At 55.1% G+C, this 27782-nt stretch overlaps 1 protein-coding gene across 6 annotated transcripts in view; it reads left to right on the top strand.

The window, feature by feature from the left end:
* BAIAP2 (BAR/IMD domain containing adaptor protein 2) overlaps window positions 1-27782 on the top strand; it is a 77313-nt gene that overhangs the window by 24492 nt on the left and 25039 nt on the right. For 5 of the 6 annotated variants that reach the window (XM_014605276.3, XM_059731966.1, XM_006270636.4 and 2 more), the window contains 3 exons: window positions 13787-13848; window positions 14579-14650; window positions 15384-15521. In XM_014605276.3, coding sequence (XP_014460762.1) covers window positions 13787-13848; window positions 14579-14650; window positions 15384-15521 — 272 coding nt within the window. Of the gene's footprint in view, window positions 1-1036; window positions 1060-13786; window positions 13849-14578; window positions 14651-15383; window positions 15522-27782 lie in introns of those variants that run through there. The other variant, XM_019482944.2, reaches the window with a different exon arrangement.

The following is a 27782-nucleotide window of genomic DNA, read 5'->3' on the forward strand; positions in this document are numbered from 1 at the left end:
GACGAAGGTGGCTCTTTGTGGTGTGGGCTGAATACCACATTGCATTCAGCTTGTTCTCCCCTTCAGCCATGCATCAAATGCAGAATATAGCCAGTATATTCACCGTCGGTCAGACGCATCTGGAGCTTGCTACTTCTCATCTGCTCCCGTGGGCCCAGACATTGGGCTTTTTTGGCTTGGATAAATATTGAAGGAAGCCCAGCTTTCGTGTGCCGGTCAGAGTCCGCTGTCTCTGTACTGCTCCAAGGATTTGCCGTTTGCAAACTCACTTGGCTGGAAACAGCCAAAGATCAATTTATTAAACTGCTTTTTTGTGGCTGGCTTGAGAGCTCGAACATTAATTTGGTGTGGTCCGCTTAAACGTAGCATAAATAGAACCTGTGGGGAATGGATTTTCTCCTGTTAAATCAAAGCTACAGGAATACAATGAAGACCTTTCTAAATTAATAGCTGCCATAAAACCGGGCTTTCTTCTGGAGCCTGGATTGACTTTTGCCGCCGCCTCTGAAGCGGGAGCCGGAGTACGTGACAAGATTCTCCCGTTGATTTAAGCAAAATCTATCTCCGTGCGACAGAGGAGGGCTGTCCAGGGAGCATCTGTGAAAAGAGCAGTGGTTTCAGTCGCCCCCCAACAGCGCCTGCCTGCCAAGGGTCCCTGGCTTACCGTCCTTGGCAAAGACCGATCCATCCTCTCCTGTCTCCCTAAGTCTCACAGAGGCGGACTCTCTCTAACCGGAGATGCTCACAAGCAGGAGACCGGCGCTCGTGAGCCCGCGGCGATCTAGCTCGTCGCCTCGATAAGCCCGACGAATTTCCAAAGGGGGCACGTTTTCCTTCTCTCTGCTTGGTTGCGGGGGGGAGCGTGGGAAGATTGGACCCGGCCATCATCTTTATCACCTTCCAACCATCCGCCGGCGTCACAGCGAACAACAGAGAGAGAAGATTTACTGACACCCCTGGAAATGATTCTGGAAATCAGACAAGCCGGCCAGAGATTTCTTCGCAGGGGCGGTGTGGGAAAGGGGGAGCTTTGTACCAAAAGCAGCATGAGTCAGGAAGGTGCATAATGCATGTCGGAGCCGGGGCGCGCGCTGGCTTGGAGGCTGGCCTGTCCCTGCCTGCCTCCTGACTGATCTGACCTTTCCAGCTCTGTTATTTCCCGCTATAGTCTTTTGTAATACTCACGCTGGTGTGCATGTGGCGTGGGGGACGGCGCCTGCAGTTTATTTGGGTTCAAAGGGGCAGCCGCTTTCGCCTCTTGCCTTTCCGAGAGCTCTTGGGAAGTACGAGGAGTTCAAATTATGGGGGAGCTCGGGGGGTGGGGGGCTGAGCCCCCCTATAAGATTTGCAAATCATAACCTGGGAGGTCTCCCATTTTGTTAGGGCATTTTTTTTGCAGACCCCCCAAGAGTCAAAGTGTAATTCAACCCTGGTTCAACCCTTCAGCACAGGGGACATTGCTGGTACCCGCTGCCGGTGACAGCGCTTTGATACAGGAGAGGCTGGCGCCGTGGGGGGGGTTGTTTTTAAGAAAAAAAGGGAGAAGAAAGCCATGGAAATGCCCAGCCATGTCAGAGCCACTTCTGCTTCCTCCTTTCTGTTCTGCCCCAGCTTTCGGGTTGACGCCCTCTCTTCAGAAAACTCAGGGACTTCATCTTTGAAAGCCGTTTGCAGCCTTACAGAGGAGCAATGCTGTCGGTTAATGAGGCGCGTTAGCCCGTGTCTCCTGCGCTTGGTGCCCCCAAGGCAGGGGCAGGGGCAGGCCTGACGGCCGCCGCCACACCCCGGACGAGGGGAGTATCCCCGCACGTAGGGACGCCTCTTGTCTCTGCGTTTGGGCCCTGGAGACGTTTGCATCCTTCTCCCACCTTCCCGGTGCTCCCAGGCAGAAGGCTGTGCAATTTCTCGCTGCCTGCCTCCCTGCCGCTGTAACGAGGTCTGTACACGGATACCCTCCTGTGTCTGCTAATTAGTACTTTACCCTGAATATAGTCCCTGCCTCTCCCCTGTGGAAGCTGCCTGGGTAATTGGACATTAGAGATTTGCTGATGAATGCAGTGGGAAGGATGCATGTGTACAGAGGGGAGCAGCAACATAAAAGCAAGCCATTGACCCTCAATCGCACCTGCCTTCGTGAGCAGGCAGTAAAAATGTAATGGGAACTGCTTCGATTAAACCAGACTGGTTGCAGCAGCTGTATGGGAAACTCCTGAAGCTGCTTTACAGGCACCAGGGGTGCAGGTTGTAGCCGTGTTGGTGTAAGGACACAGGCAGACAAGGTTCTTTGGGTAAATCCGATATCTTTTATTAGACCGACTCAAATAATTGGGAAAATACTTGTTAGCGAGCTTTCGGGTAATGCAGCTGGTTGGTTCTTCTCTTTGCCTCTTAGTTAAGTTAAAGGAACCCCAGTCTTAAACTTGGCCTAATAGATGGAGCCAGTGTTAACAGCAGAGGTTTCTGCGGCTCTCCAGCGTTGTCTGGGTGGGCGAGTTGCCGAGAGAACTTCAGCCCACTCTTGCTTTTTTAGCTACAATAAATGAGGCAGTCAATTTTGAGAGGAAATTAGATGCCAGGAGGCATGTCTACATGTGCATTAACGTCCTTTAGGTAATGCACAGTAAATCTAGTACCTCTGTTGTGGGGCTCTAGGAAAATGTCCATTCTCCTGTCTTAATGCATTCACTAAAGAGCAGGTTTTAAGTGATGCTTATGCACATTAGCCTATTCTAGTGTGCATTAAGTAAATAGCTCTTTTTTTTAGTGATGCTTTAATGCACATTAAAATAGGCTAATGCACATTAAAGTGCACGTGTAGACACACCAGGGCAAGGGGAAAGGGAAGGGGTGTGACATGCTTGTGCCAGGCACCAGTTGTGTAGCTCACCCTGAGGTCCCTTTCAGCTCTCAATGCATGGACCTTGGTGTCTCTTCTTGTGGCCTTTTGGAGTTGATACGGTCAAGTCCTAGAAGCTTGTTCCTTTGTTGCTCATTTTATAGGATCACAGGAAAGCAGGGCTGGAAGTGTCCTCACAAGGTCACCTAGTCCAGCCGCCTGCTCGAGGCAGGACCAGCCCTGACTCAACCATCCCAGGCCAGGGTCTGGCAACCTGCTTTTGAAAACTTCCAAGTATGGAGAACCCACAACTTCTCCAGGTGCCTGTCCCAATACCTGGCCACCTTCAGAGTCAGAAATTCCCCCTGATCTCCACCTTACATTTTCCCTGCTGAGGCCCATTTGTCTTGCTCCCCAGGCCCCGGATCATTTTTGTCACTCTGCGCTGGGCTCTTTCCAGCCTGTCCACGTTCTTCTTGGAGGGCCAACACTGGACAGCACTCCAGCTGAGACCTCCCCAGTGCTGAATAGCCCTTGACTTGCAAATGATACCCCATCACCACAACCCAGGTGGCTATTAGCTTTTTTTTTTTTTTTTTTTTTTTTTGCAACAAGAGCACAGCAAATGGAGATGCTGTCTGCTGTGGGTGCTGCTTGCAGCTAGTTTGAAGTGCAGATGCCGACATCAGAAAAATAAGGTATCCAGACAGTGCTGCCAATAACCCTGCAGCTTTGCATGCGTCTGCGGTGCGGAATATCACAGAATCACAGACGAGGAGGGTGGAAGGGACCGTGGCAGGTCACATCTAGTGCATCCCCTGCTCCAAGCAGGACCAGCCCCAACTCTCATCCCAGCCAAGGCTTTGTCCATCTGGGTCTTGAACACCTCCAAGGATGGAGAGTCCACCACCTCTTGGGGTAGGCTGTTGCAGTGCTTCACCACCCTCCTAGTAAGAGATTTTCCTAATATCCAACCTCAACTTCCCTTGCTGCATCTTGAGCCCATTGCTCCTTCTGCCATCTGCCCCCACTGAGAACAGCCCAGCTCCATCCTCTTTGGAGCCCCCCTGCAGGGAGGTGAAGGCTGCTATTCAATCCCCCTCGGTCTTCCCTTCTGCAGACTCAGTCAGCCCATTTCCCTCAGCCTCTCCTCACCAGTCCTGTCCTCCAGTCCCACAACCATTTCCGTTGCCGTCCGCCGGACTCTCTCCAATGCGTCCACGTCCTTTCTGTAGCGGGGGGAGCCCACAGCTGGATACAGGGCTCCAGACTGGGGTTCTTACCTTCTGGATGAGGTGCCTGGGCCCCGTGGGCAGGAGGATGTCTTCGGGGGCAGCGTGGTTGTGCGGGGGAGTCTGTGAGCTACCTCCTTTCCTGCCTCCGTGGAACCGAGCCCTGGCACCGCTTTGCCGTTCATCTGGCTGGCTACCTCGTAGCTTGAGCAACGTTGTCGGCGGTGCTAGACCAGTCCTGCACATGATGCAGGTAGGGGTGGAGCGAGGTGGGGTATCTCTACCCAGCCTCCACCCCCAGCTTTCCGAAACGGAAACGGAAAGGAAGGCAGCTTCCTGAGCGAGAGGCCAGCACTATTCAAAGCCAATGGCAAAGCCCACTGACTTCCCCTGGGGTAGACAAGGGTTTGGTCCTGGCACAGCGTGCTTTGCTCACAGGAGGAGCAATGCCTTTTTCTGGTCCCTCGAAAGACTCCAGAACAGCTTCATCCAGGAGGGCAGAGCCGCAGGGCCCAGAGGAGCGGTGGAAAACAAAGGGACAAAAGTCTCCTTCGCTGAGGAAGCGACAGGCCTTCGCTCCATCCTGCACCAGGGCTCCCGACCCTGAGCCCGCATCGTCCTCCTTAGACCCCAATGCATTTGCGAGAGACATCAAAGGGTTTAGCCAAAGGCACCTAACCACTGATTGAAAATCTCATTGCTCTTCTTTTGGATTTCAGGAGACACAAGCTTCCACTCCATCTGCTGGGCTCTTGGCTGTGGCTCTATTTATTATTAATGACTGAATATACCTGGGGGTTTTTTTTCCTTCCTACTCCCAAAGGCAGTGTCAGAGATGCCAGTGCCTCTTCCGCTGCGGTTAGCCCCGATGCAGAGCAACATCCTGCACAGCAAACCCCTTCCTCGCCTACTGCATCTTTTACCCTCTATCGAGGGGTGCCAGGGTAGTGACTGGGACTGGTGCAGACTGGGAATCGGCTTGCCTCTCTGTTAGGGGGAGGATGGGGAGTGGAGGGTGGGCTGAAACAGGTCTGCTGCAGAAGGGCTGGCTGGGGACCAGCGAGCAGAGGATGTGTGTTACAGACTCCCCGATACGAGCCCGTTCTCCTAGAAACCAGCTTGGTGTGTGGGTGGATCTCGCTGTGTCAAGCTGCTGCCCAGACGCTGGTTTTCAGTCTTTGATCAAAGAATCGTCTTCTGAGCTGTGACCTTTAAAAAAAATAATAATTTTTTTTTAAAGTAAAAAGTGCCGTCCTGATGCTGCTGGCTCGGGTGACCTCCCACTTGAGCTGGTGTCAGGAAGGACCCGGGTGGAGGGCAGAGCGGTCATGTAACCCTGCGTAAACGGGGTGCAGTGGTGTGCGGTCCAGCGCGCCTCTCCTCGCCTTTGGAGCCGGTGCGTGCAGCCCGGGTCCGTAACGCTTAACGTGTGCAAGCGCCCGAACGGGAGCAGAGGTGGGTTATTTCAGAGCCGAGTAAGGCTACCGTCAGCGAAGGGAGCCCAGTTCATCTAGCACCTTTGCATTTTGAAAACCGTCCTTCCAGGGCATGTAGAACTGCTCTGCAAAGCATCCAGGGAAAGCGCTGGCATCTGTGGATTTTAAATAAATGATGCTTGTTTCTGGCTTTGCCTCCCGTCTCCTGGGCCGGGCCTCTCTCCGAGTCGGGTTCTGGGTTTGGTTTCATTTCTGCCTTTCTGCACGGCAAACGCTTTCTGTCTGGGTTTCTGCATGGAGTCCTTCCCTGCGGTGTTAACACACGCGCGGGCAGCAGGGTGTTGCATTTTCCTGGCTGGCTAATTGCATGGGGGGTTATTTTTTGCTTCTCACTCTGAAGGCGCAGAGCTGTGGGTCAAAGCCCAAGGCTGCGACAAGATTAAATGTGCCCCCCCTTTTCTGTATGCCTCCGACCAGTGGGGCTGTTGCACGGTTTCTTGGAGCTCGGCCGTCTCGCAGGGGCGATGCTCCTTGTCAGGCTGAGCGGGGTGGGTTTGGCGTGCCGGCTCTGGGACGGGAGCCAGCGCAGCCTCGGTGCTGGAAGAGAGCAGACCTCTGCTGCGAGGCCTCTTCGGAGACCAGCGGGCGAGTGGCAAGCTGTCGGCCTCCCCTGCAATGTCTCCGTGGGAAGAGCAGCGCTGCCCTCCTCTCCTGACCCGAGACGTTTGCATTGCAGGAGGCGGCGTGTTGTCGCCCCCTCTCTCCGGTGCATTTAAAGAAAACCACATTAAGCAAGCGCCAGGCCCAGCTCCAGATACCCCAGCACCCTGTGGGCGAGGGGAAAGCGCCCAGGCGCAGGCACCTTCCACGCCCGAGCTCTCTGCAAGGGGGGCGCCCCTCTTGCCCCGGGCTTTGGGTGGCTGATCGCAATCTCCGCAGCCATGCGAACCGACCTGTTCGGCGGCACTTCCTGGGGCGTGGTGGGTGAGACCCCGTCGAGCGCACAATCGCCCTATAGTTCTCAGCAAAGGATCCTGTGAGTCAGACGGACCGAAATAGCAATTCCTTTTTCTTGTCTTTTTTTGTGCTGTGTCACTGCCATTGTTTATATTCCTTGCAACCGTGACATTGGCCCTCCCTAGCAATGGCACTGCCTGCCAGAGAGGTGTGGTTTGTGGGCCCAGCGAGGGGCTGGGAGCGCCCTTTATGGCCGCTGCCGTGTTGGGCAACCTACTGACCCCCTGCCTGCTTTCTTCACCCGTGAAGTTCATGCACACGCGTGTGCACGAGTGAGAGAGCATGAGGGGGGGCGTCCTGGATTCGACGTGCACCGTTTGCTGCGTAATCGATGCTTTCCGCGTTCCCTGGCTCATTGCACGGCGGTGCTGTGTTGGTGTTCCCTTTGCAAACACCGTTTTCATGTTGATGTGAAAGCCCTACGTGGGAGTAAGCGCTGGGCTGATGCCTTTGTGGCGCTGCCGTGCTCTGGGGAGCGGCTCGCTCGCTGCTTCAGCGTGCACATCTTCCATCGGCGCCTCTGGGTCCCGGCCAAGTCTGAATCCCCAAATCCCACAGCTGAAATTCACTGCGCTCCCGTCAGCCAGATGCGCTGCGCGGCTGGCTCCGGTCGGTACAATGCCGCAGATCCGATGCTAAGTATAGGCCATGCTCTCCCTGCTTTAGAGCTGCATTTCCTTTAGATGTTTTAACCCTTTCCCAGCTCCCGAGACTCGTTTGCTCACGCGGTAGCTTTTGGGTCAACCGTCCCGTCAATCAGCGACTGGCCTTGCAGCTTTTATCAGGGGAGCGTTCCGGTTGTAATGCATCTCACAGCCCCGAGGGATGGACGTGAGCGGGGATGCACTCGGCGATACACTTCAGCGTCAAGGAGACCCTTGCTGTTGTGCTGTCACGCTGCGCGCACTCGTGAAAGACTGGTTAGGCTTTTGAATGTCCCGTGGGGATCTCTGAATGCAAAGCATCCATTTCCGGCATCATTTGGTCCGGTTTGGAGCTACCCCCTCTCCCAAATCTTGAGCTTGCAGCAGGCAGGAACTTGAGAGATGAGCTGACTTCCTATGAACTCCGCCCCAAGCATCAGGGCTTCACCCAGCTTGCCTGGGACCTGGGACGTCTTAACTGCCCTGCTCTTCAGGGCGCGCTGGGCACACTACAGCTTCCTGGCATTTTGGCATTGCAGAGTTTTACTGAAGCAGGAGTAGCATCCTCTTGCTGGCTCTGGCTGCCTGGCTAATGGCAATGGATTAGAGCCACTTCCCAGGAGAGAGGATTTCTGTTGCAACGTGTACGTGTTAAATGGCCGCAGCCCCTCACTGCGCTGAAGGGAGCCAGCATCCGTGAGCTGTCCAGAATAAGGACCTGGGGTTTCGGCCGCCTGGCAGGTGGGGAGAGCTCTTTGTGCCCTGTCCCCCCGTTCGAAGTGGGATTGGTGTCAATGCAGATGGCACCTCCGTGCACCTGGCAAGCAGTGCAAAGCTCCTGGCACGCTGGCCTGTTGAAGGCAGAGGCAGTTTGATGACGTGCAAAGGCCACAAATGCATAACTTCTTGTTGGGAGAAGATCCTTTGGGACGGTGGTGGGCATGAACCCCCCCAGTGCCTGGCCGGGCCCTTTCATCTGTCTGCATTTGAGCACAAAGACCTGGCTGGCTGGGCGAAGGGCCAGGGGTACGGGTACGTAACGGAGGAGGTTGGTACACGCTGCCTGTGCAGAGAGGCCGCCCCGAAGTCTGGACTCGGACGTGAACGCCTCCGGTGCCGGCCCGGTCCTGTGACTCGGCTCCGTTATCCTCTCCTGTAAAGGACGGCGCTGCGCGGGTTAATAGCCGCAGATTTCAAAGAAGCAAAACTCCGGAAATCACAGCGAGTCGTAACATGACATCACTTCTCCTTGTCCTCCGTCGAGCGAGAGCCCGGCGCTTCCCACCATTTAGCTTTCACATCTCCACCGGAGAGCAATTTCCTGCGGGTCTCGCGGCATTCACCTTTTGCCCAGGCCTTCCCTTTCATGCGTGTCGCTATTCATTGCAGAGACGGGTAATTGCTGCAGCTGACCGCCGGCGCCGGCTGAGCACAGAGCTGCTCAGCTTTATTCAGCCCTGGCAGAGCGGCTGTAAAAGTTGAACTGTGCGGTTTTGGCAGTCCCTTGGCTAGAAAACCCCACCCGGCTGGCGGCTGGTTGCAGGCAGCATGGGCTGCGCGGTCTGGCTCGTAAAACAGCCGAGTGACCAGGGCCCTGGCGTGGAGGAACGACTGAACGGCGTGTGTGGTGCTGGGTTGGTATTTTGGGGCCCTTCCTCTCCCTCCCTCCTGCCTGGCTGACCCTGCAGCTTTGCTCGGTGCCCGCAGGCACGGCTTGTTTTAGGGCGCCTGCTTCATCAAGGCTCAGAGGAGCGGGGCTGGATCGCCCCCCGCCAGCTGCCCCACGATAACTGCTTCGTACACTGCAACTTGCAGGGGTTTGGAAAGGGCTTTGAGAAGTGATGAAGGATGGAGAATTCAGGTCTGCAAAGGAAGGAAGCCTCTGCAGGGTTTTGGGGGGTTTTTTAAATTGGTCCACCCGGCTGACTCCCGAGAGGGACCCGCACACACGGTGCATGGTCCTCAGCCCCTCGCAAGTCGGGGCGCGGTTTGATGGCACCGCTGAGCGGGAGCAATACCTCTGTATCCGCAGCCTGGCCCGGCCTGAGGTCAGACCCCAGAGCAGAGGTTCTCCACCTCCGTGGGCTCAAGGCCTTTGGAAAATGCCAGCTCTGAATATCCACTCATTTTTTACTACAGAAAAAACAGAGCAGTTCTTCTGCTGCAAAGACCTCAGTAAGCCCGTGACAGGGCCGAATGGTTTTGACACGATGGATTCCTACGAGAACAGTCATTCTCCGGGTCGGACCATAGGTCCATCGTGCCCGGTCTCATGCCTCACAGCGGCAGAGGGAGCATGAACTGGGTCTGACCAGGGTTTTGCCCTGTTCCTCTCTCACTTGCAGCCTCCTACACTTAGGGTCTAGGACAGGGGTAGGCAGCCCTTGGCATGGGTGCTAGCATGTGGCACATGAAGGCATTTTGCTTGGCACACGCGCCTCAGGGTGGACGGCAGGGAAGGGGCTGGGGCCACGCTGCCGCAACAAGGATCGGCTCCCCTGCCGTCTGCCCCGGCACACCAACATCTTGCAAATCGAGGATGCGGGTGTTTTTGGCACTCCAGCCACAGACATTGCCCCTGGTCTGGGCAGTTCTGAATTTATCTCGTGAATCCCGTCCGCACATCTAACTGTGCCCATATTGCGTGGCGTTGCCAGCTTTAGCTATTTTCCAGAGACCTGCAAAAGTGTTGCTAAGCCAAAGGCCCAAAGCCTGTTTGAGTCACCGTACTGGGAACCTTTGCAGATGGGACGACTGCCTTGGTCAGCAAAGTAAAGGAAGCCATCGGACTCAATTAAACAAAGCACGAGGGTGAAAGGACATAAGGGAAGACCATACATTAAATAATCCATATATATTGTATCATAGGAAAGTATGGGAAGGAGTGATGGATGTAACCAAATGCATTAGCTGTTTTATTGCTATAATAGATATGTTTCTGTTAAGATGCTTAAATCAATTGTAGAAACAAAAACAGCCTCGTCAGAGAAGACCATAAAGTGAGAAGAAACAGGCCAGCGCTGAACAACCTTCCGCGTTGGGAAGGAGAGGAGATGAGAAACCCTCCCCCTTTCTTTCCTAAGGATGTAAATCCCAACTAATTGGGCACGTCTACACATGATTAATGCACTTTAGGTAATGCGCATTAAATCTAGTACCTCCAGGGTGAGGTACTTACCCTGTCTTAATGCGCATTAACTAAAGAGCACGGTTTTAAAGTGGTGCTTAATGCACACTAGCCTATTTTAATGTGCATTTTAGTGATGCTTTACTGTGCATTAAAATAGGCTAATGCGCATTAAAGCACACGTGTAGCTGCATCCATTGAGACCTTCCAAGTCCACAAGAGATCTGGTTCAGTCCAGTTCCAGCAGTTTCAGGGAAACAAAGATATTTCAACAAAACCAATCGGAGATCATTTATTAGAATATTAAAACCAGCCATTTATACATATTGGGCATAGGCTGGAAGGAGATTTGGAGAATTTAGCCAATTCCAGAAGACCTGCTGCCAGTCTGCATGCCAGCCTCCTCCCACCTCTCGAGTCCCCCAGCCGGTATAGGTGAGAATACAGATTGTGCTGTAGCGGGCAACCAGATAGACTTTGGGATAAATATTTGCTTTCATGTTTTAAAGTGCAAGCAAATAAAAGGTTGGGCGGTAGACCTGTTTCTGCCTCTTACCAGTAGCCTACCCACAAGGTTCACAGTGGCACCCCTGAAAGGATCTCAAGGCACCCCTTGAAAGGGTTTCAGGGAGCTGTGGGTTGAGAATCGGGGAATTCCTGGCCCTCGTAATAACCTGCAGCGTGGGATCTGCAGAGCATGGCAGGGGCAAGAAGTGCTCTCGTGCTGCACTTGTAGCTAACACTTGATGGGCAAGGGAAGCTCGTTAGCGCACTTTGCACTGCCCGAGGCTCTGCTTGCTTTTCCCCTGGACAGACAGACAGACATTTGCAAACACTGATCCCGGGCGCTGAGCTGACAAGAGCCGAGTGGAAACCACAACTGCTCACGGACGAGGACACGCGTGGCTTGCAAGGTTGCAGAATTGCACCCGTGGCCAGCCAGCTCCTGTTCCCAAGACTGGGCAATGGGGGGTTTTGTGATTTCGGCGAGACCTTTCTGGAGGTCTCTACCCGGCCGCGCTGCTGTTAGCGAGCGCTGCGAGTTAAGCTGGAGGCCGACACGTGTCCTGTGAATCGGGAAGAGAACCCCCTTGCGAAAGGGGAAGGATGTAGATCACGCCGTCTTCAGGCACCTGCGTGGTGCTGGCTGGCATCCTGGGGCCCGCGCGGCAGCAGGCGTGCGGTGGCTGCCCTTCCCTGGAGGCAGGAGGGGCTTGGAAGGGGGCGTCAGTGCAGAAGGGAGCAACGGGGGCAAATTGTTCCTTGCTGCATCCCTCGTGCAGTTCAAAATGGCCTGTGCTGCAGGGAAAATGCCGGGCTGAGCGGGGATTAGTGGCTGTAACTATGGCTACTGCTCCTGTGTCCGCTGAGTTAGTTTTTCAAGCTTTCCCTTGGCAGGAGCTCGGTCACCTTTGCATCCTGGGCCCTCAAGTGGCCTCTCTGAGCACATTGCAATCTTCCCGGGGACATGCAATGCTCCTGGGACTTCAGCTTCATCCCCCGCAGGAGACACCGTTCCTCTCTTAGTAGACATCATCCGCTTCTGGGGCTGCAGCGGCTCTCCTTGGATGCAGCTTTGTGCGCTCCTGGCTCAGGTGTCCTTTTCGCTGGGTTGCTATGTTTCTGGGTTGGGATCTCGCCTCACCTCCTCGGGGAGCTCCAAGGACACGAGCAATGATGTAGCTATAGAAACGAGAGAAACAGTGGGTCCCTTCGCCGCACCGCAATGCCTTTGCTTCCGTCGCAGAACGTGGCGAGGCACGCGTCTCCCGCAGCGCGTGCCTGAGGTTGGGAAGGGGAAGAGAGGGATTGTCTCTCTGAAGCAGAGCTGGGGGAATAACGCAGCCTAACCCACCTGGGACCCTGGCCCTAGCACCTCCTAGACCAGGAAAGTCCCCAGGGGTCTTTTGGTGACCACGAGTGGCTACAACATCACCCCAGCTCTGATTTAAAGAACAATCGTCGCGGCTCCCTGCAGCGCCAGGCTACGCCCACCGGCTCTTGCCCCTTCCTGCATCTCCTGGGCTGCTCTGGAGGTCTCGCATCCGACTGCGGACCCTTTCTGATCCTCCTTACCGTGGAGGAGCTGCCAAGATTGCAGGCTGAGCTTCAGGCTGGGAGCCCAGAAGAGCTGTGAAATGTAACTCCTGTTTTCATTCCACAAATAACTTGCCATCTAGGCTTGAAACTTTGGGCCAGACTGCAGGGTGGCCTGCCGAGATGTCTGCGTGCAGGCTTGCACTTGGTGCGACACGTGGAGGGCCCTAAATCACTGCTGCTATCCAAACACCTCGGGTGTGTAGGAAAGGTCTGGCTTTCTTGCATACGTACTGGCCTCTGGCTGCTTTACCGCTCCTTCCAGGAAGAGCACGGACCGTCTGCAGACACTTCCTCAGCCTGACGAAGGGTGTTTGTGCCCAAAAGCTCATTAAGAAGAATTTTCCCAACTATTTGAGTTGGTCTAATAAGAGATGTCGGATTGACCCAAAGAACCGTGTCTGCCTACGTCCTTAGACCAACGTGGCTACAACCCGCATCCTAGGGAAGGTCTGAGCATTTCATTCCCTCCAGAGTAGCTGCTGCGCAGGGTCCTGGGACAATCTGCAGATGCCTCCTTGTCTCCTCTCCCCGGCTGTTCTTCCAGCGTGGCGCACATCAAAGGGAGAGCCGGCAAATGCAGTTAGAGTTGTGTTAGTCGAACCGAACCTGTGGAAGCGGTGACGGGATAAGTTAAGGGAACTTGTGTTCAGTGACTGTCTCCTTGATGCGATGCAGCAGGCAGGGCTAATGCTGCTTTATTGGGACCCCCGTGCATGCGATACACTCATTGATCCTGGTAGTGAAACGTTAACCTGTCTGTGAAGGCACTTGGCCTTTGCACTGGTGGGCTGAGGCTTGGGAGAGGACGGGGGAACCAAGTTTGGCTGTTTTCTAGGCAAAGATTTGTCCCAAGCTCTGTATTCTGACTGATGGCGCTTAGTGATGCTTGGGGCTTTAATGTCATTTTATCCTTTGCAGTGTGTCCATGCCCTTTGCTCCCTGGTGCCACGTCCCCTTGACGTTAGGATGCACACGCTGCAGCCGTCACAAACCTGCTGGCATTCGGCACGTGCCCCCCTAGCGCTGCCTGTGCCTCCGCCGGGGTGAGCCGGCCGGCGGGGTGCGCTCACGTTGGAGCAGGGCTCCGCAGAGGAGCGCTCGGCCCGCTGCCTGCTCTCCGCTCCGTTTCCTTTTCATCCTCAAACAAGTCTGCGTGTCGGGATCCAGAGCTCCCGGCTCAACGTCCGCACACGCGAGACTTGACTTAAACTTAAACGAGCATCTGACAAACGCTCCCCGAGTCCCCAGAGCTACTCCGTGCATTTGCACGAGCGCTGCTTCCTGCCACCCGACCCGTGCTCGTGCTCGTGCTCCCATCGCTCCCAGCAGCATGGGCGGGCTGCTGAGCGCCAGAGGTCTCTAATGCTCTCCCCTTCTGTCTCTTGCCTTCCTAGGGGACGTGCTGTTCCAGATGGCAGAAGTTCACAGGCAAATCCAGAACCAGCTGGAAGACATGGTAAGTGGCACCCAGCTTGCGGGCGGTTTCTGGAGGAGCCAACACCTGTGGGGAGCAGTAGGCAGATTTTCGGACGAGGAGGTGCCTCGGCTGGCTCGGCTTTGGCAGGAGAGGGGAGCGTGGTGCTGCAGAGAGCTTGCATGAAATGACCGCTCAGAGTAGAAACCTCCTGTCATAAACCTCAGGCTGAGCACAGGACTATGCCCAGAGGCGGGTCAGAGGTGCGCTGGGATGCCTTGAGAGGACTGGGTCACGTTTCATTGTCTGGGTGGAAGAACCAGCCTTCTTGGGTGTTACTCCACAAAGCCAGTGAGCATCTCAGGGAAGCCTCCAGGCCTGGGACCGAGGAGCCCAGCGGGCTCCGGTTCCTGTCCCTGCTTCGTTCTGCGTGTCCAGCTCCACGCTGACCCTCTCTCCGAGTGAGCTCCCATCTGTTTCTCTCCGTCCATCAGCCTTGCTTCCTTTATCCATCCAGACAATCATCCGCCTGCCTTCCCCTATCCAGTTGGCTGCCCTGATGCTAACCGGTCTCTCTCCGCGGCAGCTCTGCGACCCGGCCGTCCCCGCGATTGCTCTTGCTCTGTCATCCGCTCCCACCAGCCCGTTACTGTCTTGTCTGAGCGCTCCTCGGTTCGTGGTGCACAGGGCTGGGATCCCCTCTTCTGCTCCTCTCTGTGTGCTCGGTTTTGAGTCCAGGGCATCCACTGTGCGTTTCTCTTTTTGTTTGCAGCTGAAGTCCTTTCACAACGAGCTCCTCATACAGCTGGAGCAGAAGGTTGAGCTGGACTCCCGGTACCTCAGTGTAAGTAAATCAAACCCTTGTTTAACCAGCACTTCCTGACATCCTCACTGCTGCCCTGTTCCCTCCTCCATCAGCGTGGGGGAAAGACTTGCACCCTTGCATGGCTCGTTCTGCTCACCTTTGCGTAGGTCCAGATACGGCCGCCAGGGTTAAAGCCCAGGCACCCAGCAGGCTCCTATTTAAATAATGGCCCTTTTGCAGCTTTTTAAGCAAAAACAATCCCCTCCTGCTGTCCTCTGCAAACCTGCAGGCTTCAGTGCTCTTCCTCCTGCCGTGCCCACCATGAGCTTTTCACACCCCGTCCCCGTCGTGGCCTCCAGGCCAGCGGGTTCTGGGCATTGTAAGACGTGCGTTTCCCAATTTAGTCTGCAAGAAGTGATACTAATTCAGTAACTATTGATTTGGATTCCAGTAGTGTTCGGAGCATGCTAGATGCTTTCCGATCGCCCAGTCAGCATGAAATCAACTTTTCATTGCTTTTAGCGATTTCCCTTCCTCACCTCTCTATCCTACTGTGAAACCACGATGGAGACGGTATTTCCGCTCTCTGGGTTGTTGGGAACATGGTGCCCCCACAGCTCTCAGAGGAAGAGGACTGTGCATCTGCCTTTCAACATGCCCTGCAAACCCTGAGCCTGACGGGCCGCGCCGCCGCGAGGGCGTGATCTGTGCTCATCTGGTGCAGAGAACCTGGTTTCTGCTCTTCAGAGCTTTTCTGCTGTGCTCTTTCCAGGCTGCGCTGAAAAAATACCAGACAGAGCAGCGGAGCAAAGGAGATGCGCTGGAGAAGTGCCAGGCAGAGCTGAAGAAACTTCGCAAGAAGAGCCAAGGGAGCAAAAACCCGCAGAAGTACACGGACAAGGAGCTGCAGGTAGGACTCTCGCCCTGCTTGCGGGCTTTGCCCAGTGTTGAGGATGCCCACGAGGCTGCTTTTCCATAAGGCAGCTGTTTCGTGCCACACACAACTTGCCCAGCTGCAGCGGCTCTTTAGGTGAAGAGCATTTTCCTATCGGATATGAGTCCAGGGACTGTGACGCATGGGACTGGCAATTGTGGGGGGCTGGCTCCTGCTCCAGCCCCGTGACCCTGGCTGGGTCGCCTCCCTCTCTGTGCTCTCCCTAGATTAGGGAACGGTGCTTGACTTTGCAAAACCCTTTTTGCTCTGCAGCTCGATTAATTAATTCTCTCTCCTTGAATTGACTGCAGTTGCCTCTTTTTTTTTTTTTTTATTGGTGACCGAACCAGGAAGATTTTCATCCTGGTGAAATTGCATTGTGCTAGATACCTCTCCCTGCGGGTCTCCTTTCTGCGGAGATCTTCTCCGGGGCCTCTCCCTTTGCAATGCCTCTCCGTTTTCCCACTCCCCTTGGGTGTGACAGGATGGCGAGCGCAGGCTGGAGGGGTCCTCGTTGGAGACAGCAAATAACTTGACTAAGCAGTGACTTCTGATTCAAGGATACTTGAAAACCCCTCACTGCTTTCTAATCAGATTTTGATTGCATCCTCCTGAGACTGCCACAGAGTCCCTAGATAGGCAGGTGAGCAGCTCGGCGCAGCGGCCCAGCCTCAGTGAGGGGGGTGTGACATTTTGTCAGGTGTAGAGGCTCAAGCTTCTGGATTTCCAAGCTGGGAGAAAGCCCGGGAATAATGTCTGATTAAAATGCACCTGGCAAACGGTTCTGAAAGTTGCCGCTGATGCACGCAGCACCAGGCATGACTGTGACAGAGCTGGGCCCGGAGCGGGTTAATGACTGCGGGCGTTAGTCTCCTGTGGATGCCAGTGACCCCAGATACAAACCTCACCTGCCCCCCGTCAGGCTGCAGCAAGTCGGAATAAGCAGCGCATCCGTCTGCAAGCACATGGTGGCCTAAAATGCTCTCTCTGCTTGTCCGGGCCTGTTCCCATCACCAAGGCCGTGGGGTAAACAGCAGTCCTGACACGTTGCTGTTGCACGGGAGGGGCGTGGGGGGGAATTAGTGCATGGGCCAGAGGAGCTGCAGAGTCCTGCCTTTTGCAAGCGACCTTTTGCAGGAGCTGCCGCATTACCCCTGGGACTGACATTAGTCAAAGGTTACTTGAATGAGAAGTCACCCTTCCCAACCGGTCCCCGAGCACGGATGACAACTCCCCGGCCCAGCTCTGTTGAAGGGCTCTGTACCGAAAAGCACGTGCAAAGTAATCAGCAGATAATTAGAGTGAAAGTTATGCAAGGGAAGTGACATTTCTAATTGTACCGAAATCCAGGGAGCAAATTACTCTTTTGGCAGCGCGGATCAGAGCGCTCACTGAAGGGGAACGACGGAGGTGTTTATCAGCAGTCCTATCTCCAGCCTCCAGAAGGGAGACTTGGTTTTATTTTGGGTTTTATACTGCTGTGTGTTGAGCTCTTATGTCTCGGCGCCCTCTAAACACCTAGGGCTGTCCAGGAAGGATTGGTACAAGTCAAATAAGGTTTGCGCAGCTCCTTCCGAGTCGGTGGGGGCACTAAAACATACTTCGGGGTCCTGTCTGCCCAGCAACAAGACCTGATTGTGCATCCAAGTGCCTGTTTCTTTGTAGGAGGCAAGGATTCCTTAGGGGGCTGGCTTTTGTTGGACCGGCTGTGTAGTCGGGATAGAGTTAGGCAAGCTTTCGAATGCAAGGCTTTCTTCATCAGGTCCGATCAGAAAAACGCAGCATAGCAAAGGGCACTCGTACACGTGACGGTTTGCCCATGTGCACGGCAGTGGGGGGAAAGGAGAGATGTTCATTCTTCCTTATCGTTAGCTGAAGGAAAGAGAATTGCAGACCAGTGGGCACCGGTACCTGTAGGAAATGCAAGGTATGGGGATCAGCGATGCTGAACAGATGCGGGGGGCTATGGCATCTCCCGACTAGCTGGGGAGTGGGCCTTGCCCCGACTTGGGAGGTGTTTCGCCCTTCGCCCAGGGTGCCTACCCGGGTTAGTCCATATGGATTCTCCCCAGCTCTTTCCCATCTGTGCCTTTTACCGCAGGCTACAGGGAGGTAGCGACTGCTCGTCGCAGCCCATCGAACTGAGCATTTGATGTTCCTGCCACGAGCTGAGAGATACATGGGCTCGCTCCGTAGGCGGTGCTTGCTCGGGTGGAGGGGAAGAGGATCAGTCTCTGACTCTCTTTATCTTTCCAGAGTAGGCATTTAGGAAGTGCTTAGCTCTTTGAAAAAGCCGTATGATGGCTTGTAGGCTTAAAAAGAGCCGTGAAAACTGTTCAATGGCTGGATTTGTCTGGATTAAAATAAAAAGTTGCCATCGCTGAATTGGGCCAAGTGCTGTGTCCCCTCTGCTCGGGGCTGGCCGGTGTGTCGGTGTTGCAGGTCTGCAGCAGACAGGAGGGAACGACACACCCTTTATGGCAACACTTGCCATTATGTCACTTTTATTTCTGGTGTATTTGAGAGCAGGGGTTTTGGCCGGTCGGTAAAACTGCTCCGCGTGGCGGCGGCAGGGGACCCCGAAGCGTCCAAAGCTCAGCTGGACTCTTGTTCTAAACCCCTATTGCAAAATGTTGGAAGACAAACTTTTCAGCCGAGGCAGTTTTTTAAGACAAACGCTTTGGGAGGAAGGGAGAGGCTTTGTTTCGTGGCTAGCAGAAACTGCCGTGCGAGACTGGCTTGCAAATTCGAAGTGGAGCTAGGGGGACGGCGTCAGCACAACCGTCGGCTCCGTGCTCCCCGGGGCTTGCGAGCCACTGCAGAGGCGCGGCCTGCCCGCTACGGCCATCCTCTTCCTGCGTCTTGACCTTTCTCTTGTCCCCCGCACAGAACATTTCCCCTTTTCTTGTTTTGATTCTTGCCTTGGCTCAGCACGCAGGCTGGCCCTGCCAGGAACGGGGCTTCACCACCCGTCGGGGTGCATAGCGTCTGCAGCTCCGCTCTTCTGACTTCCAGCATCTAAAGAGCAGCTGGTCAGAGGGGGAAGCCTCTTGCCTGGGGCACGGAGAACGGGATATCTTGCTGCCTTCCCTGGAAACAGGCTTTAAGGCCAGCTCAGGATCCTTGGCTGAGCGGCTGCAGTCACGTGCACGTTCAGTCTTGTTCCATCAGGAGACGAGCTCTCTGACTGCTCGCTCCATATGGGAAGCTAGCGAGCTGCGCCTTTCTCAGCAAGGGCATTTGCATTTGTAGGAGAGAAGTTGGGATTGGCATGGTGCCACCTTTGTGGTGGCCTTGTAACACCACGGCCATCCACCTGGCTTGTAACCAGGATGCCAAAAGCTCTTCCCAGTACCGGCAGCAACCGGAGCCGAGCCTCCTTGAGCCCGCATTTGGAAAGGAGACCCGTCACACAAGAGCTGGACCCTTGGAGGTTATCCTCTCGAATAGCGGGAGAAGTGGCTGCCAGCAAGAACGTCCTGGTGGTTAGAGAAAATTGATTCTGTTCAATAAAGAAAGGAAATCTGCTTTTGCTTTGAAGACTGGTGCACTTTTAAGACATTGCAGCACTTTGCAAGTGCCTGTTGAACGGTCATCGGGATTCAGATGCTCTGCCATCTACTGCCGCCTTTCTTGGGAGCTGCGGTAAACGTGACGGCTCTTTTATGTGGGTTTGTTGTCTGCTAAATCGCAGCATTTTGTTGGTGTCGGGAAGTAAAACCCACGTTTCGAATCTGGGCCCCAGCCGGAGGGGACAAGAGGATGCTCTTTAAATGGGCTCTGAACATGTTGCTTCCTTCCTTCATCCCCCACCACCCCAACCGTCCCAGGAGCTCCAGCTCCCTCTTCCCTTAGCCCAGCCTTGCAATGGGAACCCCGAGGGCTACCCTGTGGTGGGACAAGGGGCTTGCTTGGACCAGGATGCTACGTGGGCTGGTTTATCTCCGAAAGGTGTGAGAGATCTCTTGCTGCCTCCGATTTAGCAGGCGGGGAGGCATTCAGAGCTCAGCAGGAGCGTCCCAAGGGAGATGATTTGTTCGCAAAGGGAAAGGCCTGTGGCTGAGACCCATCAGGCGCTCCACTTGAACTTGCCCAGCTGAACGTGCAATTGCTTTGCTCAGGTACAAAGAGCAACACCCGCTCCCAAGCAAACCTAATCTCAAATCAGCAAAGCCCCTCGTGCGCGACCCTCGGGTGCTGGTGAAGAGCTAATCCAGATCTGTTCTGTCCCTTTTGGGTCTGGAAAGCTCCAGCTGCAGCGTGAACACCCGAACACACTTTTCTGTCTCTGTGTTAACTAGATGAAGGAGGGACTGTAAAGATGGATGTGAGCAAACCATGCTAGGGCTCGCAGTGGAAAGAGCTCTGCTTCCACGTGACGGTGCCTATGAGCAGCTCTTAAACGCGCTTAGTCCATGATCTCTCCTGCTAGCGCTTGACAGTATTTAATACATTGCGGTGGCCGTTTGCGAGCGTCTAAATGCTCTACAGTGTCTTTGCTTCAGGCCTTGAGATTGGGTCTGGTGTAGCGAGGTTTCAGGCCACTGACTCTCCCCGTCTGGCCTGCAGCTATGAGCTGCTGTTACCGAGTCCTGTGCCCGCTTCGCCCGGCTCCTCACTGCTCACGGCTCAGGTATAAGTGAGGACCAAGGGTTTGATCGGAGAGAGACGACCAAGTGGCTCCGACATCCCTTAGCAAAGGGATCTCTCTTTTCAGGGGTCTTGGCACGTATTGGAAGTCAGAAGGACAAGCCAGTTCTGTGCACTGCTTCATGGATTGTATTAGGAAGGCTAAGCAAGCAATATTCAGATTAAACAAACATACCTGAGCCTCACCGAACAAATTACAGCCAAACCCCTATCACATCCTGGCCACAGCTGAGACTGAATTAGTGGGTTAACGATCAAGTCAGTTTGTGAAAGCTGCCCGTTTAATGCAGCAGGTAATGGGCTCACCGGGATGACGCAAGAGAGCTTGCTGCTCATTAACCTCATACATGCGCCCCAAGGCCCCGGCTCTGGCCGTGTCTGTGCCAGGAGCACTTTGCTGGGGTACGAATATCACTGCACGGCTCCAGCAAAGCTCAGCTTTTTGCTGGCACAGAGCAAAGCAAGTTCTCCTGGTCAAGGCACGGTCTTGGTACCAGGGTTTCTGCCAGCAAGAATCACGTTGGCCGGCGGCGGTGCCTCTTTGCACCCCAGGCTGACGTAACCGGGCCAGCCAAAGTCTTTTGTGTAGACATCGCCCAAGGTTTTCTCCACAGCGGTGACCTTGGCGGAGCGGGCGAAGGGCACAGCTGTCCGTTCTGGTTTGAGATTTGCAATCAAGAGGGATTCACGGGGCGAGGGCAAACCTGGCTTGGCTTGTGTTAAGGAAGGAGAACCGCTTGTGTGGCTTGTCTCTGGCTTCCTGCATCAGGGATTCCTCCTTAAGCCTCGTTGCTCTTGACCCCTAAGACCTGCCTCTTATTCTCCATCTCACTTCCAGTCGTGGGAGAGAAGAGGGTTTTGCTCACTGAGGGAAGCTCACACCACAGGTGAGGGGCTCCTTGAACCCTCCCACTCCTCCTTCCTGCCAGCGGCTTCGTGTCCCATATACCAGGGTGCCTCAGTTTCCCCCACCAGGGTCTGTGTGCCCCTCTTCTTCCTCTGTGCTGCATCCTCCTTCCCCAATTGAATGATGTATCACTAGCATCTGGGAGTTAAGTCTAGTGTGCAAAGCTCTACCGGGAGACGTGCTTGTGCCCGAAGGCCATCGACCAGTCTATAGACCGTTGCTGCGGCGCTTCAGTGTTAAACACGCAGCCTTGTGCACGTCCCTTTGCGGCGTCTAGATTCCTCCCCCGGCCCCGGCTGCCGGGACCGAGAGCGTTCCCCGAAATGTTGGAGTCGACTGGCCTTGCTCCAAAGCGGCGGGGGTGTCAGACCCGGTTTCCGATGCACCCGGGCGCTCTGAGCTCGACGCCGTCCTTCTTTTTCCACTCGTTCCCGTCGCTGCTGCGGCTGCCTGGAAGCCCCTCGGGCAACGGGAGCCAGATGAGCGCTCATGTGCAAGGCGCAGGCCTCGGGGCATCGGCGGTTTGAGAGGCCAAACCCAGCTGGCCGGGCCGTGCGCTCCCAGATGCTGACCAGGGGCTGGGCCTGGAGAGACCGTCTGCAAGCGGGGCGAATTATTGGCTTTGACTCCAGGAGAGGGGGCCGGGGGCATGGTCCTAGGGAGGGCATCTGCAGAGAGACTGACCCTGGCACCCATCCCACCTGGCTTCCCACCCTGCGTAGGGGAGGGTGGGCATCTTTCACCCAGCCTTGCTGGCTCTCTTTCCTGCTGCTTCCTGCTATTCAGGGGGGTGGGGAGAGAGGCTTGGCAGCCTTTTCTAAAAGGGGAGGTTAGGTTAAATTGGTCCTTGATTGGATTATAACTCCCGGCAAGGTATCTTAGTGTCTTCAGAGAGACGCACAGCACCACTCCGGTCTGAATATTTTAAGCGTTAAATACCATCAGGTCAAACAGCCTCGAGTTGCGATAAACTTGTTGTAATTGAGGCCTCGTTTTGATATTCCCATAAGGCAAAATAATTTTAGTTATAGGTCAGGAAGCAGTAATTGATGAGTCGGCTCAAACCAGGCCACCGGGGCTTATATAAAGAGACAAACGGGGAAGACTTATGTAAAAGCGCCGAGGCCGCTCCCGATTGCCGGTGGCTGGACGCGGGGAGCCGCGCTGTGTTGCCTTCTGACTTCAGGCGTCTCTCTTCCTTGCTGAGCACAGTCACGGGGAGGTGGGAGGTGCGGGGGTTATTTCACATCTCTCCCGGGAGGATCGCTGCCTCCCGCTCGTGGTTGTGGTGGTTGAGTTTTCCCACCGGCCCGACTTGCTTCTCTTCTTATCAAATCAGACTTGGCGGGGGAGTCTGAACTCGATGTATCCCAGCCTGAACGGTCACCTACGACCCTTCCTGCTTCCTCTTCCCACACGGCTTCCCCCTGCCCATCCGCGACCCTGCCTTCACGCACTTGCCGTGCGACATCTTAATTATCGCCAGCTCCCGCCGGGGGGAAGCAGCCAAGCCCTCCCCGCTGCCTTTCCAACCCAGCGGGAAGCGAGGAGAGCTGGCAAGCTCCGGGGAGCCTCTTTGGAGATGTCCATCTTGGTGCTTGGCATCCCTCGGGCTTCGGAGAGGCAGCGGGGCTCCCTGGTTCTTCCTGCCAGCAAATAGCTTTGGGCTCGGTGCTAGAGGAGCCCCCTGTGGGGGTCTATCTTGGCAAGTTGGCTCGATAGAGGAGGGAACAGGTCTTGCCCCTGTTTTCTATTCAGCTGCTACAGCTGTACCCCATTCGCTTCAAGGGCAAGTAGAGGATTGTGAGGTTGTGTCTACGCCGAGGTCCCTTGGCTGCAGCCCAGCAGCACTATCAGCTCCTGTTAGGGACCAGGCTCACATGGGTGTTTATGGGGGTGTGTGTGTGTGTGGCTTTTTTTAAACCCCCTTTTTCCATAAGCCAAGCCGCTTCGTTCATCTCCTGGAAACAGCTCCTCCGAGCTATTTTTGCGCAGGTGAAGACTTTTCGAGTTCTGGAACGTGGCCTCAGAAGACAAATCCTCCTGCGTTTAGCAAGCTGATGAAGACGCATCCCAGATGCTCTCCGTGCTGAGGGATTGTTTTAAGTGGCTGATCTTGAAACACCCACGCAGGCAGCCAAAGAGAGCAGTTGGTTGCTGTTTTAGTTCTTTGTCTGTATTTTATATAACATTGTACGTGTGCACGGCGTGTTCAGCGCAGGGAGCGGATGGGCTGTTGCCCCGAAGAAGAGGCCTGTGAGACGGGAAACCTAATGAGAAAAGACAGTCGTTCACAGGGAAACAAAACGGCAGACCGGAGTCTTAGAAACGGCCGAATGATGAGCTTGTGCTCCAGAGACTCGGCGGTGCACATTTCACATCCGATGAGCTTCAGCTAGTGCAGAAGCTGTCCGTGCGGCTCTGCTCGCTACGCAAAGTGCTTCATGCAGAGAGAATGCAATTTGTGTCCTGCTTTGGGATCCGCCTGTCGGGCCTTGGCAGCAAACGAGCAGTCGTTCAAACGATGCGCGTTGACTGACACGGGGGGGGGAGCTGGACCGGGAGAGGAGGTGGCAGAGATGCTGCCGCAGGAGCAGGCTGGCCGTGTTGTCGGGAGAAAAGGGGCAGCAGGGAGCAATGCAGCGTGCGTCGCTGGAGTCAGCAGCTACAAGGGCTTTGCAGACTGGCAGCGCCACGTGCGCTCCCCCAGGGCTCCGGTTCAGGGCACGTGTCAGCCTCGTCAGGGATGCACGCGTGCTTTCTTCCTCTCCGTCCTGTTGTCTCGTTACTGTTGTCAAGAGTGCAGCCGTGCCTCCGCCTGCTTGTAATCTAGGGTGGAGCTGGAGGGAAGCCAGGACAGATGCACAACTGGGGTAGCACGTATCATGCCGTGTAGGTGCGTGCCTTAGTCTTACACGTGTGCCCGGACACATGCCATGCTGTGTGCAGTGTGCAAGAGGGCAGCTCTCAAGGCATTGAAACGAAGGGACGAGAGCGATGTGGTGAGTCAGAAGTGCTGGCCACAGATAACCTGAGCGATGACACACTCCTGCTAACGTTTCCTAGTGCCAGCTTTACAGCCCGCTGGATGCCTGATGGAGGAAAGTATGTCAGAATAGCCCCCGAGCACCAGGATGCATATGTGTGCATTTGGAGAGTCTAAGCACTTCTGCCTGAGAGGCACAAAGGAGGAGAAAATCTCCTTTTTTTTTTTCCCTTTGAAGGGCATTGCAAAACTGCTGGATTAAACGTTTGACTAAGATTTTCCAGCTGCGCTGCCACGATGCATGACTCAGGCACCGAGGCTCTGCCCCCCAGATCCACTTATTTGCAAAGAGGAGGCTGTGCGGAGCGTCGAGAGCCGCGCCGTGCCCTGGGCGAGCTGCACGGGGTGCCCGTCAGGGAGCCGAACCATGCTCGGTGGCCTAGAGCTGGGTCTGCGAAATGGGTCGTTGCGTGTCGGCATGTGCACAACCCTGTGGCCTCCCGGGGGGTTTGTGGCTGCATTGGGAGCATCTCGTGGCTTCCCTGGTCACCCTTGCGGCTGTTCCCCAGCCCTGTTTCTGTTGCTGTTAATTATCCAAAGAGAAGCTGGGGTCGTCTGCAGCTCGGTTCGCAGCCTTCAGTCTCCGGCTTGCAGTGGGGTTTTCTCTGAGAAGAGTGTCCACATCTCCAGGGCTGACATGAGACTTTTAGTTCCCTCTCCAGTGACATCGCAGCAAAACCCAAAGGCTTCCACCTAGATGATAACTGCGATGGGGGAGGCTGGCTCCAGAGAGCATTAGGCACAGCCACTGCTGTCTGCCAAGTCGCTCGTCTCAGGTCTGGACTTGCTTCCCGTGCTTGTGTTTTAAAGGCGGCTGCCAAAGTGCTTTGCTGGACGGGAACAGAGCGCGCGGAGCCTGGCAGGCCGGAGCGCCCCGGACCGTGAAGGTGCCAGGAGGTTGTTAGTTTGCATTAGTGACCGGGGAGCGCTCTGCGGTGGCTCCTAGCTGGCGCGCTGGGTCAGTGCTAACCCTGCCCTGGACTCTTCCCGCACCTCCGGCCAGCTCCGGGTTTCCAGCCCAGGCACCATGAGCGATGAGGCTGTGTAGCTGCCGAAAAAGGAGCATCATTCCTCTTGCACCCCTGAGAGACCCTTTGCATCCTAACTGCCATTCAGCATCACCCGGGAAAGCCATCGTAGCCTCCTCCGTCGTGTTTGTTGCCCGAGCAAGGCAGGCGTAAAAATGTACGAGTCGGTGGTTGAGAAGCACGGTTTCTGCTCACGGCAGAGGAAGTGCCAGGCGGTTTCGCTCCTTCATAAATTGTCGGGGGCTCAGAGTAGCAAACTTGGTTTGAAGTTGTGATAGCAAGGGCCGTAAGGGTGTTGGGTGCTGGCTGCAGCCAAGACTGGGGGTTTGGACCAGGCTAAGCTGATGTTAAGAAGACAAGAGCACAAGAATGACCATTTACTGGGCTAGATCCCAGGTCTCTTGCCCAGTCTTATTGGGTCTAAGTTGTCTCCTGTCTGCACGCTGCTCCTTCACTCTGGTTTCCTCCCTCGGCCCTCACCTCTGAGGTTTTAAGCCACTCATCAGGGGAAGTACAGCCCTGATCAGACCCATTTCTCAGCATCTGGATCTGATCAGGGCTTTATTTCTCCACCGCTCCTCTCTCACTTGCAGCCTCCAGGATTTAAGGTCCAGGCCGTTCTGGTTCAGAAGCCGTGCCCCTCGCTCCCCTGCCCAGGAGCTACAAACGCCGCTTTCCTGCAAGAACGTGCCTGGGCCCTTTTTGAATCCGACTAAAATGTTCCTGCTAGAAGTAAAAAAAAGAGAGAGAAAGAAAAAGAGAAAGCAAGCAAGCCCCGGAGACTTTGGTCTTAGAGGGACTTGATGGGGCTGCCCTGGAGCAGAAGAGCATCACATATGGGATCAGGAAGGATTTGTACCCCTCGACCTCCACTGCCTCCCTGCTCTCCCGGCAGCAAGCTGCGGTGTCCTTGGGGTTTTCGGGCAGCGTGCCTGGGTGGGCGAGGGCCGCTCACACAGTTTTGAGAACAGGTTAGGCAAACACTCGCCTAGGGTGGTTTCGACAGGATGATCCTGCCTTGACAGGGGTTGGACTAGAAGTGACCTTGGGAGGTCCCTTCCGGCCTGGCGGCTCCGAGATTCTCCGAAACCTGTCACCTTGCCAAGTGTTTACACTGACTTCTTGTCTTACTTTAATAATAGCACGGGCTGTCTCCTCAGGTCTGCTCCTGGCTCAGCGTAGGGGGCACGGCTGTGCCGCGCCATGGGGCTGGGAGGAGGTAGCGAGGAGCTGTCACTGAGCACTGCTTCAGGCCCCCTGGCCTTTCTTTAATTGCTAATTAACTGAGAATCATAGAATGGCAGGGAATGAGGGTGGGGAGGGAGCTCAGGAGGTCACGTTGAGTCCAACCCCTGCTCCAAGCAGGACCAGCCCCGACTCCATCATCCCAGACAAGGCTTTGTCTACCCGGGTCTTGAACACCTCCAAGGATGGAGACTGCACCACCTCTCTGGGGAGCCTGCTCCAGTGCTTCGCCACCCTCCTAGGGAGAAAATTTTTCCTAATCTCCAACCTCAATTTCCCTTGCTGCAGCTTGAGCCCATTGCTCCTTGTCCTGCCATCTGCCCCCACTGAGACCAGCCCAGCTCCATCCTCTGTGCAGCCCCCCTGCAGGGAGGTGAAGGCTGCTAGCAAATGGCCTGGCCCTTGAAGAGGGAGCAGGCCACCTTGTTGAAGAAGCCCAGCTGCAGGCATTTAGGTAATGAGGGAATATCCCATGAGTGACTTAAAACCTCAGAGGGGAGAGCAGAGGGAGGCAAACTGGGTGAAGCAGCAGTGCGCAGGCAGGAGACAACCTAGACCCAAATAAGCTTGCTGCACGCCTGTCCTGGGCCAGAGCCAGAGGGATCGTCCTACTTCCAGAGGAGGGCCGACGGTTGGGCTGGTGCAAGGCCCCTGCTTGTGTATTTATAGGACGGGCTGGACCGGGCAGCAGGCTCACCACCCCGTTACATTCCCCTTTACCCTGGCCGGTGTCATTACCTCCTCCCAGGGCGTGTTGACAGGTTCATTAATGTGCCGTAGTTAGTGTTCATTAAGTTTAGTACCTTACAGGTAAGTTTAGCATTAAATGTATACCTGTATACTAAATCAATGTGCAGTAACCGGCAGTACTGCGCAGTAAGCACCGGCACACGCCTTTCGTGTGACGCTAATGCGCAGTAGACTAATACAGTAATAGCACGGGTTTTGCCGTGACGTGTTAATGCGCAGTAGAATTAGTCTACTGCACGTCTAACATCTCGTGTAGACGCGCCCCGGTGCAGAGCTGCTGGCAGGACCGGCGGCGTGCTGCTCGCTCCCTCCCCTAATCACCAGTACTGTTGTCCTCAAGGGTGATCCCCGCCGGCCCGCTCGGTATGGTGGTGATTAGCACTGCCCTTGGTTTACACTGTTCACTGGCTGCCACGGCTTTGTTTCTCTCAATAAACAACGTGGATGAATTCATCTAATTAGCGTATGTTCATGTTGAACACTTCAGCAAAGTCCCAGTATGATGCCCACTGTTTTCAAGAGTTTGTCATCAGCACAAGTCAAAGGGTTTGAATCTCAAATTTATTTATTTTTGGTCCTTTTTAACCTTTCGCATGCCTTCCATGTCAATG

This window comes from Alligator mississippiensis, chromosome 8 (assembly GCF_030867095.1).
Source record: "Alligator mississippiensis isolate rAllMis1 chromosome 8, rAllMis1, whole genome shotgun sequence".
Lineage (NCBI taxonomy): Eukaryota > Metazoa > Chordata > Crocodylia > Alligatoridae > Alligator > Alligator mississippiensis.